A 23,960-nucleotide genomic window follows, 5' to 3' on the forward strand; every position below is an offset into this window, starting at 1 on the left:
TTATTTGTCATGGATTTCCATCTTGCATTTTTATAATAAATGACTTCATTTATCCACAGTGTAATTGATTTGAAAGTACACAAGCTGGTATACTGTATGCGTTCTTTAGAATATAGTTGAGTTAAAATGACCAGATTTGTGAAAAGGTACCTTTTCCACACATTTTACATACCAGCAAACAAAATGATGTAACAATTGACTCCTTACACTGATAAACTTGCTCTTAGTATCAAAATGCAGATAGATACTAGTAGCTACTGTACACCCATGGATAATTGCATGCAGGCATGCGCAATTATAAGGTATATATGTTCAAAAACTTATGAAACCCCAAATTTCAAATATGCATGCATGGGTCAAATTTTGTCTGTGAAAAAGGTACCTTTTTGCAAATCCAGTCACAAATTATCTAGCTGTTGCATAGCAACTGCACACACTGACAACGTGTGGTAAATGGTAAATTTTAATTTTTGTTTCTTCTTCCACACAGTACATTGTGGCTGCAATTGCTACACATATATTGCTTCTTATTGGATTCATGATCCATTGTTGATACAATGAAAATTCAAAAACTATAGGCCATTATTACAAATGCTACTCCTCCTTCATATCTATAATAGAGTTAATGATGTAATGTAATGATGTGACATGATGTAATATAATGTAATTTATGCATACCTGTAACATTAATATTGTGTACTGTAGTTGTAACAGTTAGTTGTTATTGTGTTCTTTCAGTTATTGATTAATAATATTATATACAGTAGTCTGTTTTGCCTATAAATGGTCTGCCTACACTTCCCTACAATTAGAACAATACCCACACATAATATTTATGTGTTTATACTCCTGAAGATAGTCAAAGATTAGTACAATAATTAAAAGCTATATAGAGCGATATTACCAACTCTACTATAGGGGTTTCTCTATACTTGTATATATGAACTTTGTAAAAATGTGTTTGGGTTTAAAGGCGCCCAATTATCCCTTCAACATAAAACAAGAGCAGTATGCTCCTTGTCTTACTCAGAAACTGAAATTTGAAGTTTGATCTTCTAAAGCATTACTTAGGACAAAAAACATTCATTTCTTTTAGGCCGTAGATTTGTGCCAGCATATTGATATTCACGATTTTTCAATGAATATAACTGGAATGCATAGTGATATAAATGCTAAGCCAGTAGAGGTAGCATTGTATAGCTATAAATATAAACATAAGATTTTGATATAATTATCCATATATTGCATTCTAATTGGTTACAACATAGCAACCATATTAAATAATTTTCATCCATTGGAAAATGGAGCCAATTTTTTCAGGCATATATATATATATTATTTCATTAAATATTTTATTCTATTGTTGCTACATATAATCTATTGTTTACCTTTAATTTTTTAGTACACTAGCTTATAATTCCACTTAAAAATGGATATTTATATGCCTGGTGGCACTAAAGGTGTGTTGAACAGACAATTTTAATCAGATGAGCTCGAGAAGTACAAGGTATAATGATTGCTCAAACAGAGGAAGACCTGGAGAATGCTGATACAATAACATTGAGGGAGGACTGGTAGCAAAGAGATATAACTGTAGAGAAAGTAATGTTTTTAGTTTGCAAAGTAATGTAAATCTGCATGGCTGTATAGCTTAATATAGCAATATTAGACATGCTATACTCTAACACTGATGTGCATAGTAATTAATTGTGCAATAAATTTTTTAAACTAGTTCGCTGAATCTTTGCTATTGAATGAAGCATGTACATTGCCTGCTGAGATGAAGTAGGAAAACATAACATGGCAGAGATTTTATGGTGAGTTTATGAGTTCTAATGTATAGTTCAGTAATGAATGTATATTAAGTAGCATTGTTTTATTATTGTTAAGTGCATTGTATAGCTACTCGCTACTTACTGTCATGCTTGTGGATGGGAAGACAGTGTGTTTAGCCACTCTTATCTGAATGTACTCTTTAAAGTTAACAACATCCACATTAATTTGTGCTTGTAGGTCCAGTGTGATGAATATACTATTTACAGTATGTATAAACAAGAAAAGTACGTAAACAAGACATTGGATCTTCAAAAGAAGAAGAGTGTACATATATAAAAATGCAAATACAGTGAGGAGCCATGCTGCACAACTGATGACACTTACGAAGTTCATTTTTCCAGTTATTAGCTTTGCACAAGCAGTATATGCATATATGTATAATTCAGTTAGAACTTACTAGCTACCATGCATGTTGTAATTGCTCTCCTTGCTTATTTACCCAATTCTGTTGTAAATTGTCAGTTATCCACACTTATAATTGAGTATACATATAAGACCATCTGCATGCTTCTGATAGCTACTGTATAAAGTAGCATACATGCACAGTACCATTTATGTAAAGTTCTGCAGACAAAGTGAGATCATGTACATAGATTTAGGTACATTAGTATAGGACTATAGTGGGAAATGCATGGGCATGCATGGCAAGGATAAAATGCATGCAGTGTGCTGATGAATAATATAGTTACAGCTCAGTAGTAAGCAGATTATTGTGTTGTGTTCTAAGTTTGCTCAGCTAGAAATGCTTGTAAAGACAGCCCATTGTAGCTAGGTGATGGCAAGGCTAGAAGATACTGAGAAAAGGCATAATACGCTGCTATACGCATATGGTACGTACCATACGCGTATGTCTATACCATACGCGTATGGTACGGAAAATCGTACCGTACGCGTATGGTATGTACCATACGCGTATGGTACATACCACACGCGTACGGTACAAAATACGCATATGGTATAGAACAGCCAGACCACTTTTTTCCTCTGTCATCAGGTAGCTAGCCGGGGAGAAAAAATCGGTCTGGTTAAGATTAGGCCACTCCAAATAAATTTTTTGTTTCCTGTCCACCGCCCGCATCTGGTTACTGTCAGCTCTAAAGATTCCATTATTCCGTATTCTTCTATTATTTCCCAGTTATTCTTACATACTGACAGGCTCAGTAAAGCTCACGTGTCAGCAGTGCTATCAAGTCAGCACAAACTTCACGTTTGTGTTAATTTTGCAATTTAAATTAAAAAGGAAGAAACAAGCTTAAGCATGCTTTTATACAGCTTTTTGTTGGTGTCCCAGGTAAATACTGGCTTGAAAAGCTGCCAATCTTATTATTATTATTATTAGCACTTTACAGTGACCAGCACTGAAGGTCTGACAGCAACATGTGCTGCTTATAATGAAGTAATGGAAATGGACCGCCCGCCCGCATGCAAATATGCTTGAGTCCAGGACGGGAAACAGAGAATTTGTTTGGAGTGGCCTTATTTCCTGATGTTTCAGTTTTTCTCCCTACCCAATGACAAAGAGAAAAAAAAGCGGCCGTCTGCCATGCGAGACTAACTATAGAAGAGCCAGCACGACATGGATTGCATGTCATTGATGTTCGGTGTGAATCCGTACTACCGTTGCGTGACTTTTTCCATTGTACTTAGGCCACTCCAACATAATTCATTGTTTCCCATTTCCCGCCCGCATGCATATTTTCTTCCCGCATAGTCATTCATTATTGCTGTCAATTGAGCATTTATAATTAATTGTTTATCCTGTGATTGCATAGCAGTAACTAATTTAGCATTCGGAAAGCCCATTTAGCTAGCTTTTCACTGTTCAGGTTCTTAGTTTAAATATTTCTACTGTATTCTTACCTGTAAGTTAGTTATGAATTTCAAAAATTAAGTGGAATATCTATAAATAATGGATAACGAACCGCCCGCCCGCATGTATTATTGAGGTCAATGAAATGAGAAACAAGTAATTTTCTTGGAGTGGCCTACTTAGGATTTCACATGTCTGAAACGCAAAGTGGAAAAACGTAATCCAGTACGTAACTTCCTGCCTTTTACCCATTCGACGGTTTAGACCGGACCAACGGTTGCTGATTAGCTATACTCGCGTGTCAGTGTTTCACTGGTCTCATGGTGTGTTATAAGAATTTTAAAATTTCACGTGAGAGGCGTGCACGTGAATGCATTTCGCTTTGGTGTTGCAAAGATTTGGAAATCCTCAGTACGAGGATTCAACACGGCTGAAACGCGAAGTGGAAAAACGTGATACAGTACGTCACTTCCTGCCTTTTACCCATTCGACGGTTTAGATAGGGTCCGCAACCTGAAAAATGAAGTAGCAAGAAACAAATCCCCGACTATCATAGTATGTTACCCTTAGTGCCCCATCACTAATACCACCCTTGGTTTGGAACTGTGTTCCCTTGTAGGAGAGACAAGCGGATTTTAATATCTCACGTGATTTATTTTTACTTCGTGCGCTCCAAAGACAACGTCCAGAGCTCCCAGATTCTGAGTGTGATTTGATGTGTTGTTGGCCTACCAAACCATGCATAGAAGTGAGTAAAAATTTGCCCGTGTTATCCACAAAGGCTAATTTTCTGCTGATGGGTAGAGAAAATTTTTCGTTCAAGGTGCTCTACTAGCCAAGAGAAGAGAAGCAATCCTATCACATAAGATGGTAATGAAGTTGGATGTATAAGTGTTCTACACACCAAGTTTGAAAGAGCTGCGACCTTTCTAACCATCAGAGATGAAATTTTCAATGCAATAATCTTGAATGATTTTGGTGGGTTGCCTCCTTCCTACTGTTACAAACTGTCTTCCTAGGAGCTTTAAATTGGGGAAGATCCAGAAGAACATCTGAGGTTTCTAAGAAGTGGTCAAATCCTTGACTTTTAAAGTTAAAAGGCCATTGCAAGCTACTACTCTAATAGAACATTCACTCTATTAGAACAACCATGTATATGCCATCTACTATTGGTTGTGTCAATTGAACAGCTGTAAACAAGTTGCTTAGTTAATAAAAGTTGCACAGTCATTGTAATATTATTGTATAAATAATATAGATTATAGATACAGATCAAAAACCTTGTATCGCGGTAGTCAATAATCCCGCATAACTTAGCTAGCTAGCAACTTCTTCAATGTTTAGGGCAAAGGCTATAACTTTAAATCACACTGAAGAACACAACTATGTATAATCTGCAATGTTTGAGGTGCATATTGTGCACTTTGACATCCTCATGCAGTGTGGTTGGGTGTTTTATGTACAAGTAAAGTAGTCTTTCAGGGATGGCATCCCAGACATCCTGCAATGTACATGATGATAGAATCACTGCTAGTTTTCACTAATTGTTGACATGTATACATATAGTTACATTTCTTATCCAAACGCACTTAGTTATAATTATAGGAGTGCATCTAGCTATAGTTTCATTTGAAACAATGTGGTACATACTTTTAAAAGTTGTACAATGTTAATTTTTAGCATTACAATTTCCATTTTGTCATTAGCACTTTCAATCAAAGTGTTAAAGCACAAAACTGTTCTAGGATGGAATCCCAGATCCCTGCCATGTAGTTGATCTCATGCTAGGACCAGCACACCAAGTGTTGCACTTCCCTGTGTTCTATGTTGCACACTCATCATTTCACTCACATTACTTTGGAAAGCAGTCACCAAAACTGAATCATCCATGATAGCTGTCAATCTAATGATAGTTCATGGATTAGCAGTATGATTTTAATGTAGAAATAGCAAGGGCAGACATTATTTAAGGAGGGGGGCTGGGGTCTAGATTGATGATGCCATGGTCTAGCTGTAAGTTGAAGACCTAGGTCACTACCTGCTGGCAATAGTTGTACTCCACCAACTATATAGACTATATCTCCTTATTTATAACTACATACATATAGCTTGCTACACTGCTCCTCTAAGAATACTGTGACTGCTCTATTAGAGCATCTAACTTATTGATGCTGTTGAGGTAGGCTCTCCATCACAGCTACAGATAATTATAGGGGGGGGGGGGGGGCTAAGCCCCTCATAATTTTTCACAGGGGCTACAGCACCCTTTCTCTGCTGCCCCTGAGGAGTAGACTGTTTTACCATAAAGTTGTGTTAACAACTTTCAAGTGTAGCACAACAGGTTTAGTCCATGAGGCTACTGTTTTTTATAAGCGACTTGCTTCTCTTCTGGCCACAAAGTGGGGAGATGATTATTCTGTGGTTCTGGGTTGGCTGCGTTGTTGCCTGAGCTTTTCGTTGTTGCGCTCGGCAATTCAGTGTATTTGTGGGGCACGGTCTTCCATTGGTGTTTACACCAGGACTCCACAGTCAATGGACTTAGTGACTGTGGAATCCCATTTGTCTGCTTAATTTTGTTCAGTTGTCCAGCACTTGCAATCTGTGCTGGGGGTGGTAGGAAAGGGCAGTCCATCAAGCCCGGGTTAGGAAAAAAAAAAAGATTACGCCCATCATGACGACGCGTCTCGAGATTGAGACGAGTATAAAGACGGGTCCACGTCTTGAAAGGTGGTTCCACCACGGGTAAGCTCGAACCTCGTCTTGGCGTTAAGTACGAAACCCGTAGTTGTCGCGTATTTGCTCAGCTACGAGTATCTTTACGGGATAATTTCGTCCCGGCCGTAATAGTCTCTTATTTAGCAGTGTTGGGAGCCATCATAGTACCCAAGGGCAAATTCTGGGGAACTAGGCACCTGATCATCAAATTGTTCCTTAAACTTTCTTCTTATTTCTTGGATGCTTTCAAATTTCGAGGTGAAATTGTTTAACTGCCTTACAATGGATTCACTCTTTTTGTTAGGATTGATCAACTTGACTCTGTAGCAATACTCTATAAGTTTACTTGTGCCGAATTACTTTTGTCTGTGGGCCGGGACGATCTAGCAGTATGCTCTTGAGGACTCGGAGTATTTGTCAAACTGCTTGTTAGACCATAACGTTGACTGTGGCCACTGCTAGCTGTAGTCAATGGTAATGAAGCCGTCAAATTGACTGCTGAGGAGTTCACTGCTGATGGTGCCAGTGTGACATTGCCACTGTTACACTGCGACAGCTGTCGAAGCAATTGCTGCAAGATATCTGTGTATTGGCTCGTTCTCACTCCACTTAGCTATTACCAGAGTCCGCCAAAACAAGTTTCAAATTTACCGCGCTTCACAGAACACGTCATATCAATTAACACACACGTGACTTCCGTTTTGAATTTGTTGTCGCGCAAGGTCTCTTAGAACCGCTGTACTGAGGATTTCCAAATCTTTGCAACACCAAAGCGCAATGCATTCACGTGCACGCCTATCACGTGAAATTTAAAATTCTAATAACACGCCATGAGACCAGTGAAACACTGATACACGAGTATAAAATCTATCAACAAGTAACTTGAATGAATCATAACTGTTGGTCCGATCTAAACCATCGAATGGGTAAAATGCAGGAAGTGACGTATAGATCACGTTTTTGCGCTTTGCGTTTCAGACGTGTTGCAAAGATTTGGAAATCCTCAGTACTGCTGTTCTAAGAGACCTTGCGCGACAACAAAACGTCACGTGCAATAATTATAGTTTGAACTTCAAAGATGAATTGATTTGATTGGACGAAATCTTGTACACGTGATTTTCACTTGTTTTGTTGTCGCGCAAGGTCTCTTAGAACCGCAGTAAAACCGCAGTACAACAAAACCGTAAAGCGCCAACCGAAAAACGTGATCCATCAACTTTGAAATGCGTCACCACAACTTTGATAGGTCACGGTTCTGGTGTCTTCCTGTTTTGCAAAGATTCCGCAATCCGGCTTTGTGCAAGTAACTTCCTGCCCGTAAAATATAGGACCACCCCAACCAATTAATCGGTCAAATCAGGTGCATGACTACATATTATGGATTCGGTCCTTTTGGCAGCTAGCTAATATGATTATGCGTAGCTAGCTGGCTAGATCGCCAATAAAATTTAATTGCAACCAACCTCTTCAGTCCGGAGTGTTCCTGAAAACTCCTCTACAACTGGTCGACGTCAGAGTCCGTATCAGAAACTGTAACTTCAGGTACTGCATGTTTCAGCAGCTAAAACTGATAAACTGTACGCCGGTAACTCAGTGAGCTTAAGGGGATAGTTATGAAGTTGTTTTTTTTCTTTTGACGATTCTTTTAGCTATACGCCGCTTCACTTACTGTAATTTAGCACTAGTTGTAACCTAGCACCTATTGTAACTTAGCACTTATTGTAACTTAGTACTAATCATTATTGTAACCTAAATTATAGGCACTTATATTATTGTAACTTAAACTAGGCACTTATGTGTACGTACCTTGTACATTAGCGTAAAAACCCTGTTGGGTGTTTGCTAATCAATAAATAAATAAATAAATAAATAAGAGGCGTATAGGCAATCCGGCCCGTAACTGGCGCCAGATTATTCCCTAATTTATAGCACTACGTATGCAATCATTGTTGGCGGATAGATAAACAGTATTTACGTAGATCTATCTTTGTTGGACTCTCACTTAGCTAGATTTACTTCCGTAACAGTGCATGGTAGCAACTGAACTTGCTTTAATGTGCCTCTTATATGTGGCTAAAACTGAGCAGGTTCGACTTAGCTACTTAAAATCTTTAAACTCTATAACAGCTAACTAGTTATAGTGTACCTTCCTGTAAGGCATTCATGTGTGTCATATATACGTAGCTACAGTGTATGTATGCATGTATAGCTAAGTGTGTCATGCTGGTGTTCTGTAGTTACACAATAACACACATATAACACATTCTAGAAGTTGCCTGGTTGGAAACTGATGAATTATTTAGCTATTAGCTCATACACTTAGCCTGGTATGTACTCTATATGCATGTACATACATAGCTTCAATGCAGTAGCCTGTAAAGACAATAGCTACTCTCATGGTTTCTTCTCTTTATAGCTACGTACAATTACTACAATGTTCTTATTCATACTGTCTTTTGTTATATAGTTCATGGCTAAATCCTCTGATTTAGCTACGTACTAAATAATGTACAGACTCATTACATATGTAGCGTGTTAAGTAGCACAAGTGACTAGTTTTGTCCTATGATTCAGTATCCTATGAAATTCTTCTTTCAACAACTTCTCTGGCCAGCTTTTTTTGTTCCAGCTACATACACTGTAGCTACCCATGCAATGATTTCAGTCCCATTTTCAAAGGTTGATTCTATTAATGCTCTGTTCACTAGACTGAATGTCATTGACCACACCATGCAAGTGCCACCGGTACCAGTTGTCAACCACATGCATGTACATTAATGACAAGCACAACGACAAGCAGCTAGATTTGTGACCAGCAACTACTCCTGTTATGCTAGTGTCACGCAAATGCTTACAGACCTTAGTTGGCCTACACTTGCACGATGCAGAGATGAACTGAAAGCCATAATGATGTTTACAATAATTAACCACCTTGTTGATATCCCAGCAAATTCGTTTCTGACACCCATATCCACTGTACATAGTACCAGAGGTAATGCATAATATGAGATTTATGCAACCAATGACACGGATTGATTCTTATATGTACTCCTTTTTCCCTTCGGCAATCAAAATCTGGAATGATCTATCCCAAAATGTGATTGACTCCAATGGTATTGATCAGTTCAAACAAAAACTAGCAATTATTTAATTTGTATACTTGTATGTATGTTGTGACCTGTGCACTATACTCTAGTAGAGGCTCTAGTAGAGGCCTGGTTGGCATTGCTATTATCACTGTACAGTATCTGAAAACTTTGTCCTATCATATAGATGATGCAATTCAGTTTGTAATAGCTAATACACTCACAAAGTTTAAATCGATCATACATTTAGAATGCAAGATACAATCACATTTTTATAATGCATAGTTGAAGTATCATCTAAGCTATCAGACTTCAGACTGTTCTTTGCTTATAATCTCCTTGGAAGTTAGATATGCCATGACCATTTGTTACAAAAGTGTGAACTTGGTAGTACTGTGAAGCAACACATCCAACTTATGATCAGAGGCTTCATCACAAGTGAAAGGATTTATGTATATACATATATGATAATGTTCAAGGCAATACGTTTCCATTGTGTACAGCAATGCTAGTTGATTATGGGTGATCATCAGCATTTTCTCCATGACTAAAGTTTCTTATTGTTCTGTTATCGCTTGCATTGTAGTGTTTTGTTATCACTTGTAGCCAAATATGGCAGTGATGAGTAATGGGGAGATCTATAGGAAAGTCCCTGCATACTTGTGGTCAATACATTACTATGATTACACAAGATCTCTCTATATTAATAACCACTATACATATTTCTTTGAAATGTAAAACCAAAGAAATCTTATTCCATACAATGAAGTCCTTCTGGATGCACACACACACACACGCACGCACGCACGCACGCACGCACGCACACACACACACACACACAATTTTCACAAACTGATTTCAGCATATAGAGGTATGACCCATAATAGGGATTGGAAATGACACGTTTAAGTTGTATTGCATACTAATTTTATTGGCTCTTATGAAATATTGCAGATTTTGCAAAGATTGAGAACCTGCTGTAAGTGGAGTGTGCCACCATCCTATTAGCATCAGTTAACTGCTTGAGCACCATAGATTAAGGCTTGAAAGACATAATTTTGACAAAAACTGTGCCGAGTTATCAGAGCAGAAACTCAAGGATATAACAACACTAAGCAAAAGTTGGAGCTTTAGCATTTAAACTAGGGGTGTGGCTTATAGACGATGCCATTAAATTTATGACCAAGAGTATCTGAACAATGAGGTAAGTCACAACATGTATGATGTATCATTGATAACAGAATGTAAATACAGAGGATATAAGAACAAAAAAAAGCTAACTTGGCGTGTGTGTATATATATATAGAAGCAGAACCGAAATGGCAGGATAAAATGAGTTTCTTCTGTGAGAATTGTCAGTCAATAACTTCAAGCAAAGCAGCTAGTGTTGCTCAACTTTAGAAAACACTCATACTTTACAAAATAGTCTGCAGCAAGAAAAATGTTCTTTTCATGCTCATAAATGCAGTAACAAGCAAAATGTGCTTCATATCAAAGTAGTGGTGTCAATTGTAGAGGTAGTGTACTGGTGTTGTGATGCTATTTCCAATCCCCAATAAGAGCTACATTATATATATATATATATATTTTTTATTTAATCAGGGAAAATAGCATCAGCCAAAAAGGCTGTTTTTCAGCTATGCCCTGATATCATTTTAGTAAACAGGTGTGTTCCCAGAGTGCACCTGGTAAATAATTATTCCCAGCAAAAATGATCCTGCAAGATCCTACAGGAGTCCTGCAAGTTCCTGCAAGAAATGACTGGACTCCACTTGCAAGAGTCCTGCAAGATCCTGGAAAGCTCTTGCAGGGTTCCTGCAAAATCCTGCAAGAAATGACCGGATTCTCTTGCAAGATTTTGTGTAAAGTTCTTGCAGGATCGTTTTTCCTGGGTTATAGCTACTTTTGAAGATTTCAATTGCATTGCCTGGCAGACTTGTTTAAGTATTCAAGCATAAATCGGGATAAAGGCTGCCATGGCTCAATCATAGTTTTTTTTCTTTTCAAACATATTCAATATAATTAACATCTTGATGTCCTGCAGACCTTCAGCACTTGTGCTATAAAGCCTTAATAAATTTTAAAAAACAAATAAATTTCTAAAATGGCACAATTTTTATTGTGAAATATTGGATAGGAATGATAATTTGCTTTTGTACATATATAACAGCATACATATGAATTATGTATGTGAATGTAGCTAAGTTTAATTGCTATAGAAATTAAAGATGTCTGTAAATCTATTTTTTATAGAAAATTGCAAGTCAGTTACTCTGATAGATAAAGAAAACATTAGATTAAGAAGTAAAGATACTATGGACCAAGTCTCTGATATCCAAGGTAACTACTAAACAGTACATTGCAACTGTTTTGTGCCAAGTGTTCATGCAAAAAGTATATGCAAGGCTGAGACCAGCATAGTTTTGCATGTGAACTATCCAATGGTGCCGGATGTGCCAATACCACTTCTGCAAGCCACAAATACATTTTATGTAGCTGTGGAAAATTACCAATTGAAATACTGTGTGTTAAGTTGATATAGCTATGCTAATTTTTCTGGGAAGTAGTGAGTTAATTTCCATAAGTGCGCTCATAGGATAATAATGTCATCTACACTAATTGCTGATTAATTTTACGGTCTTTTAGAACCCTATCTTAAATTTAAGACATTTCTAATTACAGTAGGTTAATCTACAGTCGGTGAACTCGGTGTAAATTCGGCCATAAGCATCAACACTAGGTGAACATGCATTATGGTGAACTCAATGAACTTGCTATCACCTGCTATTCTCGTAAGTGTTTGTTATTCAGTTGTTATTTAATAATGGGTCTGAAGTAGAAGTAACACAGCCCACAATACAGCTTTGTTTGTGCATTTCAAGGGATAATAAGAAGTTTAGGGCACATTCTCACCTGCCGGGAAATGGTCTTTATTCAGTCTGTTCACTGATGGTTTTAATGGTGGTGCCTAGAAGCCATACCCTATTGAGGTTGCGACACCACAAGTACCTGCCTACTTGTACCAAACTACATTCTTTGGTTTTGCCACTTCATGTCCCAAGCTATGATGCAATGCACACAATAGCTGTTGAAGCTGTTGTGATAACCAAAGGTGGCTTGTATGAAACTATTAGCTTTATGCATTAATTTTTTGTCTTGCTCAGTGACAAAAATGTGTGATATCCTAAAACTAAAAAAGCCTTGGGGCTGTAAAAAAGGGTGCTGCCAAGCAAAGTAGCATCAATCAAACAAGCTTATTCAACATGACTGGTAAAAACAAAGACTGATATCAAGTTGCAGCCAAGTACGTAGATTGGAATATTACCAATCTGTTAAACAACTGGTAAGAACAAGGACTGATATCAAGTTGCGGCCAAGTATTAACACTGCATCTAGCTATAGCTATATAATAAAACTAGAGCAAATACACATGCAACTGTTATTAAATTGTAATTTGGTCACTTTTTTGGTAGTGTGTGATTTTAAAAAGCAGCCAAATGGCAATTTAATAACAGTTGCATGTGTATTTGCTCTAGTTTTATTATATAGCTATAGCTAGATGCAAAGAGAATGGGTAATACTGCATTTACTTGGCTGCAACTTGATATCAGTCCTTGTTCTTACCAGTCATGTTGAATAAGCTTGTTTGATTGATCCTACTTTGCTTGGAGCGCCCTTTTTTACAGGCCCAAGGCTGTTTTGTTTTAGGTATATATACAAGTACACAGAAAAATTAATTTCAACTAGAGTAGGGACCATAACACATCAATAAAAATTACTGAAACAAGCTGGAGTAATGCACGATATTGTAAAATTATAAAATAAGTGTTATATCCCTACTGTGCATTTCCATAGGTATCTTGAGCACAGTAGGGATATAACACTTCTTATTGTTTTACTGTGATTTAATATCATGCACTACTCCAGCTTGTTTCAGTACTTTTTATCGATGTGTTATGGTCCCTACTCTAGTTGAAATTTCCAAATTTTTCTGTGTACTTGTTTCTTAACTTTTTTGTAAATAATACGAATTATGACTGGTGAACCCACACATACCGCACTGAAATGGCACCACATGCCCCAATTATCGTCTGAAAAGTGAAGTATCCATTACGCTTCATTGTCAGCTATGTTCAACCTGTTACACAGAATTTTGAATCAAGAACTGTTCATAAAGCACCTCTGCAATCTGTGCATACCGAAAGAAAGAAATGGTGCTGCGCATCCCAGTTATATCAATCTAATCCAAAACAGCCAAACTGTAAAAAAAACAGTGCGGCCCTCAAAAAGGCTATGGTGAAAAAAGATGTGAAATCCAAGGTAGCGGCCAAGAAATGGCTGTGATGGTAGGTTAATGGTAAAAATTTTAATAACGACAATTCAGGTGAATTTTTGTGTCGCTTGGTATTGGCAAAAATTCACCTAAATTGCCATTATTAAAATTTTTATCATTAACCTACCATCACAGCCATTTCTTGGCCGCCACCTTGGATTTCACATCTTTTTTCACCATAGCCTTTTTGAGGGCCGCACTGTTTTTTTAAAGCTTGGCTGTTTTGGATTAGATTTCATTTCTTTTTGTATTTGTATACCACAAAGCCGGCCATACCTATGGCCGGCTTTGGGACTTTTTTAACCTGTCTTTTTTTTCTTTACCACAGGAAGAAGAAAAGATGAAGCAGATGTACTTTAAATATTTCTGATTTTATCAGTAAATGTACAAATTATATATATAATACATATATTTATTACAGAACTCTCCATGGTGGTTTCTTTGTAACTGAACACTCTACAAGGTGACTTCTTCTTGCTGCCCTCTCTACAGGGTGAATTGTTAGTAGCTGAACAATCTACAAGGTAACTTCTTCTAGCTGATCTCTCTACAGGGTGATTTGTTTGTAGTTGAACTATCTACAAGGTAACTTCTTCTAGCTGATCTCTCTACAGGGTGATTTGTTTGTAGCTGAATTCTGTGCAGGTGATTTGTTTGCAGCTGAACTCTTTACAGAATGGCTTCTTTGTAGCTGAACTCTCTACAAGGTAACTTCTTCTAACTGATCTTTCTACAGGGCAATTTGTTTGTGGCTGAATTTTCTACAGGGTGATTTCTTTGAAGTTGAACTCTCTACATGGTGGTTTCTTTGTAACTGAACTCTCTACAAGGTAATTTCTTCTAGCTGATCTCTCTACAGGGTGATTTGTTTGTAGCTGAACTCTCTACAGGTGATTTGTTTGCAGCTGAACTCTCTACATGATGGTTTCTTTGTAGCTGAACTCTCCACAAGGTAACTTCTTCTAGCTGATCTCTCTACAGGGAGATTTGTTTGTAGCTGAACTCTCTACAGGTGATTTGTTTGCAGCTGAACTCTCTACATGATGGTTTCTTTGTAGCAGAACTCTCTACAAGGTAACTGATGTCTCTACAAGGTCACTAGTTTGTAGCTGAACTCTCTATATGGTGGTTTCTTTGTATCTGAACTCTCTACAAGGTGACTTCTTCTAGCTGATCTTTCTACAGGGTGATTTGTTTGTAGCTGAACTCTCTACAAGGAAACTTCTTCTAGCTGATCTCTCTACAGGGAGATTTGTTTGTAGCTGAACTCTCTACAGGTGATTTGTTTGCAGCTGAACTCTCTACATGATGGTTTCTTTGTAACTGAACTCTCCACAAGGTAACTTCTTCTAGCTGATCTTTCTAGAGGGTGATTTGTTTGTAGCAGAACTCTCTACAAGGAAACTTCTTCTAGCTGATCTCTCTACAGGGAGATTTGTTTGTAGCTGAACTCTCTACAGGTGATTAGTTTGCAGCTGAACTCTCTACATGATGGTTTCTTTGAAGCTGAATTCTCCACAAGGTAACTTCTTCTAGCTGATCTCTCTACAGGGAGATTTGTATGTAGCTGAACTCTATACAAGGAAACTTCTTCTAGCTGATCTCTCTACAGGGAGATTTGTTTGTAGCTGAACTCTCTACAGGTGATCTGTTTGCAGCTGAACTCTCTACATGATGGTTTCTTTGTAGCTGAACTCTGCAAGGTAATTTATTTTAGCTGATGTCTCTACAAGGTCACTAGTTTGTAGCTGAACTCTCTACATGATGGTTTCTTTGTAACTGAATTCTCTACAAGGTGATACTTCTAGCTGATCTTTCTACAGGGTGATTTGTTTGTAGCTGAACTCTCTACAAGGAAACTATTTCTAACTGATCTCTCTACAGGGAGATTTGTTTGTAGCTGAACTCTCTACAGGTGATTTGTTTGCAGCTGAACTCTCTACATGATGGTTTCTTTGTAGCTGAACTCTCTACAAGGTAACTTCTTCTAGCTGATCTCTCTACAGGGAGATTTGTTTGTAGCTGAACTCTGATTTGTTTGCAGTTGAACTCTCTACATGATAGTTTCTCTGTAGCTGAACTCTCTATAAGGTAACTTCTTTTAGCTGATGTCTCTACAAGGTCACTAGTTTGTAGCTGAACTTTCTACATGATGGTTTCTTTGTAACTGAACTCTCTGCAAGGTGACTTCTTCTAGCCTGATCTCTCTACAGGGTGATTTGTTTGTAGCTGAACTCTCTACAAGGAAATTTCTTCTGGCTGATCTCTCTACAGGGAGATTTGTTTGTAGCTGAACTCTCTACAGGTGATTTGTTTGCAACTAAACTCTCTACATGATGGTTTCTTTGTAGCTGAACTCTCTACAAGGTAACTTCTTCTATTGATCTCTCTACAGGGCGATTTGTTTGTAGTTGAACTCTCTACATGGTAGTTTCTTTGTAGCTGAACTCTACAAGGTGATTTCTTCTAGCTGAACTATCCCTTTCCATAGTTGCATGAACTCCCTATAAGGTAAATTTTTCTAGCTGATCTCTCTACAGGGTGAATTGTTTGTAGCTGATCTCTCTACAGGGTGACTTGTTTCTAGCTGATCTCTATACAGGTTACTTGTTTCTAGCTGATCTCTTGAGTTCTCTTCAGGGTGACTGCTTTATTAGGATGACTGCTCTATTAGAGTATCTCGATCTTGCACTTGCTGCACCAAGTTGGATTTCGTGTTATAACTCCGTGGCTTTAAGTCTGATTCTTCTACACCATTGAAGAACCTTTCTAAGATGATTACTCCTTCTATACAGCGATTTTCAAAGCATCCCTCCTAGCGGTTTATCTGGTAGGCGTGGCAAGTGGTCATTTTTTATTAGCTAATCTCAATTGCGTAATTGTTACACACTGTTGGTTTATTCGTTGTATCTTCCTGGTTTTTAGCTCGATTTCTTTCAAACCACAAAAGGTTTGAGGTTCCAATAGTTAACCTATTCACCCACCGATTTTCAGCTTCTTCCCATACACGGTTTACCCTGTAGGCATGACAACATATTGGTATTATTTTTCGTGAATAATCGATCATAACTCTTTCCTGTTTATCGTATCCTAGCCAAAGTTGGTACAGAGATGCGCCTTTATACCCCCTTCTGTGTGCCAAATTTCAAGGCAATCGGATATAGCGTTCGCGTTTTATAGCAGTTTTTGTAAGTGTGCGAAAAGAGGAAGAAAATAAGAAGAAAAAAAACGAAGAAACTAAGCCAATTTTTGAAGTCGAATATCTCGGGAACGCTTGAAGCGATTTCGCTCTAATTTGGAATGTGGAGTTCCAAAGGTGGAGGGAGTGTCCACAGCAAAATTCGTCTTGTTTCATCAAGGCAGTACAGAGCTACGGAGGTGCGAAAATTGCGTTTTCTTTCTTCCTGTCAATATACTCACGGGTGCTACGTGCCGGCTTCTTGGGCCGCACGACACACTACCGTGTGTCTTGATTGTCGTCTGAAAAGTGAAGTATCCATTACGCTTTGTTGTTGGCTATGTTCAACCCAATACACAGCAATATGAATCAAGAACTGTTTGAAAAGCACCTCTGATATCAAAATAGCCACTATGACAAATACGGATGATTTCTGTTACGAAGGGAAGCCATCATGTGCTATCACCAAATCTACACTTTTCGCTGTCAGCAAAGATGAATGGGACACAAAGGAGGACACTGGTAACTCTATGAAGAATGCATTGTACGTACTGTGGTATGCCAAAAGGCACCTGTCAGGCCGAAGCGATGTCAAACAGTGAAAAACTAAGCCTGTAGCCTTAGCCGTTATTGAGTTATGCTTGTCTACTTATTTACTCAGTCAGTAGTAAATAAATTATTTTTTAAATTCCATAGCAACTTGTTGAAAGCATTTTGGGCCGATCTGAAAGTTTTTTGGGGCTTAGTTTCACCTAACCAATACTGCCTGATCGTCATTAGGGAAAGTGAGGCTGTTTTTTGAGTGATATTATTTCATGGGCCACTCCTTTGTGGTCCCTACTATACACTATTATCATAGTGTATGATATATAGCTACCAATACAAATTACTGAAATTAGAGCAAAATTCCATGAGTTAATGTTGGTTTAAGTAATTATGTTCAGCCTGATGCCAGCTTGTATTGCATTTCAGGTTGCTTTAGTTAGAAAGGTAATATTGGTGAATCATGATCATTTATTGTGTACAAGGTTTTTATGACACTGTTGTCCACTCTCTGTTCCATGCTTTTAGTTGCCACTTCATATCTTCCACTTTTAGTGGATAAGTCAAACACTTTCAGTGGATAACTAAAAATTATTATTGACCTGAATAATCATAACAATCTGTTGTGTAGTAATTATGTGCAATCAATTAATGTGTATAATCTTTACCACTGTAATTCATCATTAACAACAATAGCTGTCACCACCAACAAAGCATTGTTAAATGAAGATAGTCATACCGTTGATCATACAGTGTTGAACAATTTAGACCAACTTTATGGACAGCATGTGATTGCTCAAATGACAAAGAAACCTGGTTAGAAATACTTCTATTAACACTCTACAGTAGTCAAGTTGTGTATTTTTTACAGAGTTTTCATTTTTGATCACCCACTATGATCTGTTGTATCAAAGTATTATTCCAAATCCTCAATTAACAATTTCAACACTTTGCCATCACACCACTATAAGCAAAAGTGTAGCACAGTACATCACTGATGGAAGCAACCCAAGAGTTCGATGTCAAAGGGTTGTCAATTTCTTACTAGTAAAACTTGAAAATGATGGAGATTACATACAATTTTGTTTCCAGCTCAGTACTATTTCAATATTAACAAATCTCCCTGACAAGCTTATTACAGGTACAGTGAAATTTATAAATAGAATACATGGTTAATTAGTTTATTTTATTGCCACCTGTTACAGTTAGGACACAGCTAATCAATCAAGACACATGGTTGTGCATTATGCAACCTAGCTCTGTGCTCCTTCACCAAATGGAACTATGTTTACACTGCAACTGCCCTCTACTTTCAGCATTTTACATACTTTAGTGCATTCCTGATGTTTGAATTTTTATTTTAATTCATTCATACATCCCCCACGGCTTTAAGTACCAACTTGTAGTTGGAGTTAAAAAGCACATTTGCATACGTAGTTATGAGCAATTACATAAAAATACCAATTTGTTGTAAGGATAATCTCTAGAGCTAAACAAGCACTAAACACCATGCACTTTACTCTGAACGGATTAAGCAAAAGTTGATAATTTAAGGTTCACTCTGGTAAATTCATGCAGTTTTTCTGTGCTCTTGGTCTTTTAAGTTTCATCAATTGGTAATGCAAATAACACCACTACCATGCAAAAACATACCAATTTATATGTAACTATGTACCTGTACTTCATTGTCAGGATGAGCAACCTCACAAAGACACGAGTTATAAGTCATTCAATTTTAATGCATTTCATGCTGAAGGAGTGGAAACAGTCACTCCTGTGTTTTCTTGATTCTTGATTATACCAAACTGGCAAACTATACACATGGCAACATATAATTATTTTGATAGTTGATTTGAAGATATCAAACTTTTTGGATTGCAGACCCTATCTAAAGGTTATGTAGATTTGTATACCATATTGAAAGCAAGCATGGTATCTAAATACATTTTCCCATGTAGAAGATCCCTTGTTTCAAAAGTTTATACATAGGCATTGTAGCAGTTGCAGTGTAGTAATTGTTATTTTTTATGCACGATTGTAAGCTTGTTACAAACTACTTGTTAAATAGATGGATTTAGATCTTCTGTGATAGTGCACCTATAGTACATAACAGACCAGTTGTAATATGGATACTATGTATGTCCCTAATAAACACTTGAATAACCACTTTTATTCAACTCTGCTGTACTTTTGAGCACTCCCTCACACACCAAAGGCTGATATCCCTACAGCCATTTTCTTGTGTATTTTTTTGGTGTTAGGTGATCAGTGATAAATACAAATTGTAGACTTATTACTAGAAACATGTTGTATATTGCAGAATTCCACAAAAATGGTAGATGGACAAAGAATCTTTCTACAATGAATCCGAACCTTACCAAATCATCCATACATTGCATACCGAATGACTGTGGCTTACGTGATTCAAGTAAGTTGCAAACAAAACATGCATACATTAGTGAAGAAACAGGTTATACAGTACAAGAAACTATTGCCAGTGTTTTAATGCTTCTCCTTTGTGAGAGCAGAAATTTTGGTGGCAGGGTGGAACTTATATAATACTAGCTGTCCTTTCATACCATAATATATACATATGTGTGTAGTAGAAGTTGATGTGTGAATAACTATTATATTCTGTAGGAGTTTGGGTGAGTCAATGTAACTAAATTAATAGACTTTGTGGTTTTTAGTCTAGTCAATTTTGAATTATAAAATGCATACAGCATTTGTGACCGGATTTGCGAAAAGGGCTCTTCCACACACATCGAATTTCCAACTTTGACAATTCATAACGTTAGATTGGAAAGTGCTATTGCCTTGGACTTTGGTCAAAAGTAAGCACCAACATAGCTGAATAAGTGGTGAAAGTTTCAGGTTAATATGCTACTTGCACGCTAAGTTATGGTCTCCCAAGATTACGGAATTGGATGTGTGTGGAAGACCCCTTTTCACAAATCCGGTCACATTTGTTCCATGTATTTTATAATTCATTAATTATTTTGTAATTCATTAGTTAACACATTTTTACTGCAAGGAAGTGTAATTTAAACAAACGGCTTTAAACCACAAACAATACTTAGAACTATCTTTGTAACTGTTTTATAGTTCAGATATGTTTTCATATGAAAATTCTCTTAAATCAGCCTTGAGTTTACTCTTCTATCTTGTTTGTGTAAGAGAAGACATGTCCCTTTTTGACTTAAAGTGATACATAATTTCTAGTAGCCTGCACTGTTGTTTTTCAGTCATTACAACACTCATACAGCCCACTATATAGGAAGGCTGTTCACATCATAATATTCAGAAACCAGTTTCACCTGTATTTTGAACTGGCATGATGCATATTATGCCTTGTAGTAAAGCTCACCTGCCTATAAAGTTTAGTATAGAGTGTGGAGTCTAATAAGTGCTCACACTGGTTGCTTTTAGTTAGTCTCATGCCCAGACTGCTTTTCTTCATTTGTGTAGGGTTGGGAAAAGTTGATCTCCATAGGAGGCATTTTGTGCAGCCAGATCTACAACTTATGGGGATTGTTATGAACAACAAAGGACTGTTAACAAATGGGAAAACAGTGTGAATTTACTTGACAAGTCTTTAAACTCTGTATCCAAGAGGCACATGCACCGCTTTCCCATTCTTGCTTCATTAACAAGCCTTTGATAAATGTTAGCACTTATCAGTGATCCCGAAAAGGTGTAGATCTGGCTGTACAAAAATGCCTATGGAAATTTACCAGACCATTTTCTTCTCACCCCACACAAAATGAAGAAAAACTGGTCTGGGCATGAGACTATGGCCTTTAGCATAAAGCTTCTTTGCCTTACAACTGTGGGTGATTAATATGCATAAATACTACATATACACACATATTTGGAAAATAAATTCAGAAAACTAGGTGTGTGCCCACAGCTAGTCGCATGTGCCTGGTCTAAAAATCTGAATACCCTGAAATCGAATCAAAGGGCATAATTGATGGTTATTGTATTTCCTTAAAGTCCTGTGAGTCAGTATAGTCGTCACTGAAAATCCACTGTTGAACAACATGCTTGTACAGTGCATGACGCTTTGCATTGCAAGAACTTAGAAAACTGCAGTAGGGTACTGTACTGGTGATTGTAGTCTCATCCTCGCAGACCCATTCTCCGGGGTGGCACTTATCGATTAGAGATTATAAGCGCCCCCTTTGAGGATGGCCGGACCACTCAAAATCTCTGGGCTCCGGCCTTGGTCTAGTGTGGCTACTATTAAAGATGCAGTCATAAAAATTAGTGCATGACTCTTTGCATTGCAATAACTTGGAAAACCGCACTAACTCATGCAGCAATGCAACAACTTGTATAGTCATCACACAAGGCTGGAGCCCAGAGATTTTGAGTGGTCCGGCCATCCATGGACTGCAATGGAGGTCATACTACTTCTTATTGATCGGATGTGATTTTTAGATCATGTGATACTCAACTGCATGTGCTAAGCACACACAGCATGCCAAGTTAGGGGGATCTGGGGGCATACTCCCCCAAGAAAATTTTTGAAAATAGATGCTCTGAAATGGCATCTGGAAGCTATTTTATTTGCAAAGTCTCTTTCTCCTTTTTGTTAACATTAAGGATATATTGGTAATTTTGTACTACAAAACCAATTAATTCAATTTCATAGCTAATTTTACTTTCAAAATTTCAGTGAAAGCTTACTTCTTAAGCCATTGGATTTGTAATTGCTAATGCATGCATGACAGGCTCACATGCATGATAAATTAGCCCACTGCAGTGCAATGCAGATGACTCACTGGAACTTTTGAGTCATTTGAGGACAATTAACATAGATGTAATGGCTTAGACTAAGTAGAACAGTGGCTATATTCTATACCAAATGCTCTATTAAAGTATTGCGATGACTGTTCTATTAGAGTATATTATGATGACTGGTCTATTAGAGTATCTCTATCATTTTTCAATTTCAAGTAGCTGAAAAGTGGTCCGGTCCGTGGGCTCCGGCCCTGCACTAGACAATTGTGTTTGAAACTAAGAGCATAAACATTGTTTTGTTTTTTTTGAGCATCAAGTAGTGGTCAAGTTTGAATAGTCAGCACATCAATTTTTTGAACTAAGGTAATAAATACCACAGTGTTTATCCAAGCAGATATGGTATATGTAAGTTTGAAAGTAAGCTTAATCTGAATTAGAGCTCTTAGAGATAAAATGTGAATGCATTTTTGATAACTATGCATGCTATATACATAGTTGGATTTATTTTTAAAATTAGTTTCACATTTGAGAGTACTTTTGGTTGCACCTGCAATTTAAAAAAACTAGGGAATTTTGGAAAACAAGATTGCATTAGAATTCATACTTATCTATGTTTGCAATTTTTAAAAGTAAGTTCAACTTTGACACAAAAGTGTTCAAACACAAGTTTCATAATCAAATGCTAGTCCTCATGTAAGTTCTATCAAGATCACTCACCATGAGTACTCTTGAACAGTAATATCCCAAGAAATACACAGAAATAACCAAGATGTGCTTTTAAAACAATGATTGTTTAAAATTTTGTAGACATAGGGCATGGCAGGCTTTCCAGCCATTTTACATCTAAAGCCATGTGTGGGTTAGCACCATGGGCTTACTCGTGTGAAGTTATTTACTTATACATACGTATGTAGTTGAATGCCATGTGTTAATGAGTGTAAAAAAGTGAATGGAAAATGAGCTTACTCATGAAGTGCCTGTTACAGGTTGATGCACACTATGTAATCAATAAAAGGCTTACCCATGATGTTAATACATACATATAAGAGCATCTGTGAAGAACCTCAAGGGTACCTGAATCATCACCTATGCTTCACAGCCCATAAACCGTCTGCAACCTATACCATATACACACTGTAAAGTTACTGCCATATGTATATTTAGGTATTTCAAATGATTCATCCAGCAGCATAATTTTAGATGCTTGCAACATAGCAGAAAGTATTCTAGCAGAGAGCAGTATTCTGAAATGTACTGATGAAAGGGAATGGCCGAGTGTAGCAAATAGCTGTTCAATAAGCAAACACTATCAATTGAATGAAAAAAGATATCATACTTTACAAAGAACCATACCTTCTACACCTACATTTGCTTCAGGTAAAGCAAGTGAATCTTAATTCATTTCTCCATTACAGTGTATACCACATGACTGTCACACACTATCTCATATAAGGACACAGTAACATGTCATGTTACGAAAGAGGCTGGTACACCATTCACCTATATCAAATATCAAAACAACTCAGTCATAAAAAGATTAGTCATAGGTGGTGAAAACGGGGAGCCAAGGAACAATGGTCCCCTTACTTGAATGACAACCAAGAATGACAACTTCTTTATTAAGTAGCTTTTAATATTTTTTTGCAAAAATGTAGTGAAATCATCTAAAGACACTCTCAGAGCTTCTAAAATATGAATAACATCTATATCTGC

General features: G+C 37.2%; 1 protein-coding gene and 1 long non-coding RNA gene across 3 annotated transcripts in view; both read left to right on the forward strand.

Moving 5' to 3' along the window:
• The first annotated feature begins 1,358 nt into the window (after positions 1-1,358).
• Positions 1,359-2,313, forward strand: LOC136237224 (uncharacterized). The gene is made up of 3 exons (XR_010692347.1): positions 1,359-1,602; positions 1,733-1,817; positions 2,014-2,313. It is a non-coding gene; the product is annotated as an uncharacterized lncRNA (long non-coding RNA).
• A 5,400-nt stretch (positions 2,314-7,713) lies between these two features.
• The window catches only part of LOC136237223 (uncharacterized), a 48,219-nt gene continuing 31,972 nt past the window's right edge, over positions 7,714-23,960 (forward strand). Inside the window, exons 1-6 of one of the 2 annotated variants that reach the window (XM_066027549.1) lie at positions 7,714-7,903; positions 11,701-11,787; positions 18,198-18,317; positions 18,373-18,642; positions 19,822-19,929; positions 23,412-23,624. In XM_066027549.1, coding sequence (XP_065883621.1) covers positions 11,763-11,787; positions 18,198-18,317; positions 18,373-18,642; positions 19,822-19,929; positions 23,412-23,624 — 736 coding nt within the window. In that variant the 5' untranslated portion in view covers positions 7,714-7,903; positions 11,701-11,762. Of the gene's footprint in view, positions 7,904-11,280; positions 11,788-18,197; positions 18,318-18,372; positions 18,643-19,821; positions 19,930-23,411; positions 23,625-23,960 lie in introns of those variants that run through there. The other variant, XM_066027548.1, reaches the window with a different exon arrangement.

This window comes from Dysidea avara, chromosome 10 (genome assembly GCF_963678975.1).
Source record: "Dysidea avara chromosome 10, odDysAvar1.4, whole genome shotgun sequence".
Classification (NCBI taxonomy): domain Eukaryota; kingdom Metazoa; phylum Porifera; class Demospongiae; order Dictyoceratida; family Dysideidae; genus Dysidea; species Dysidea avara.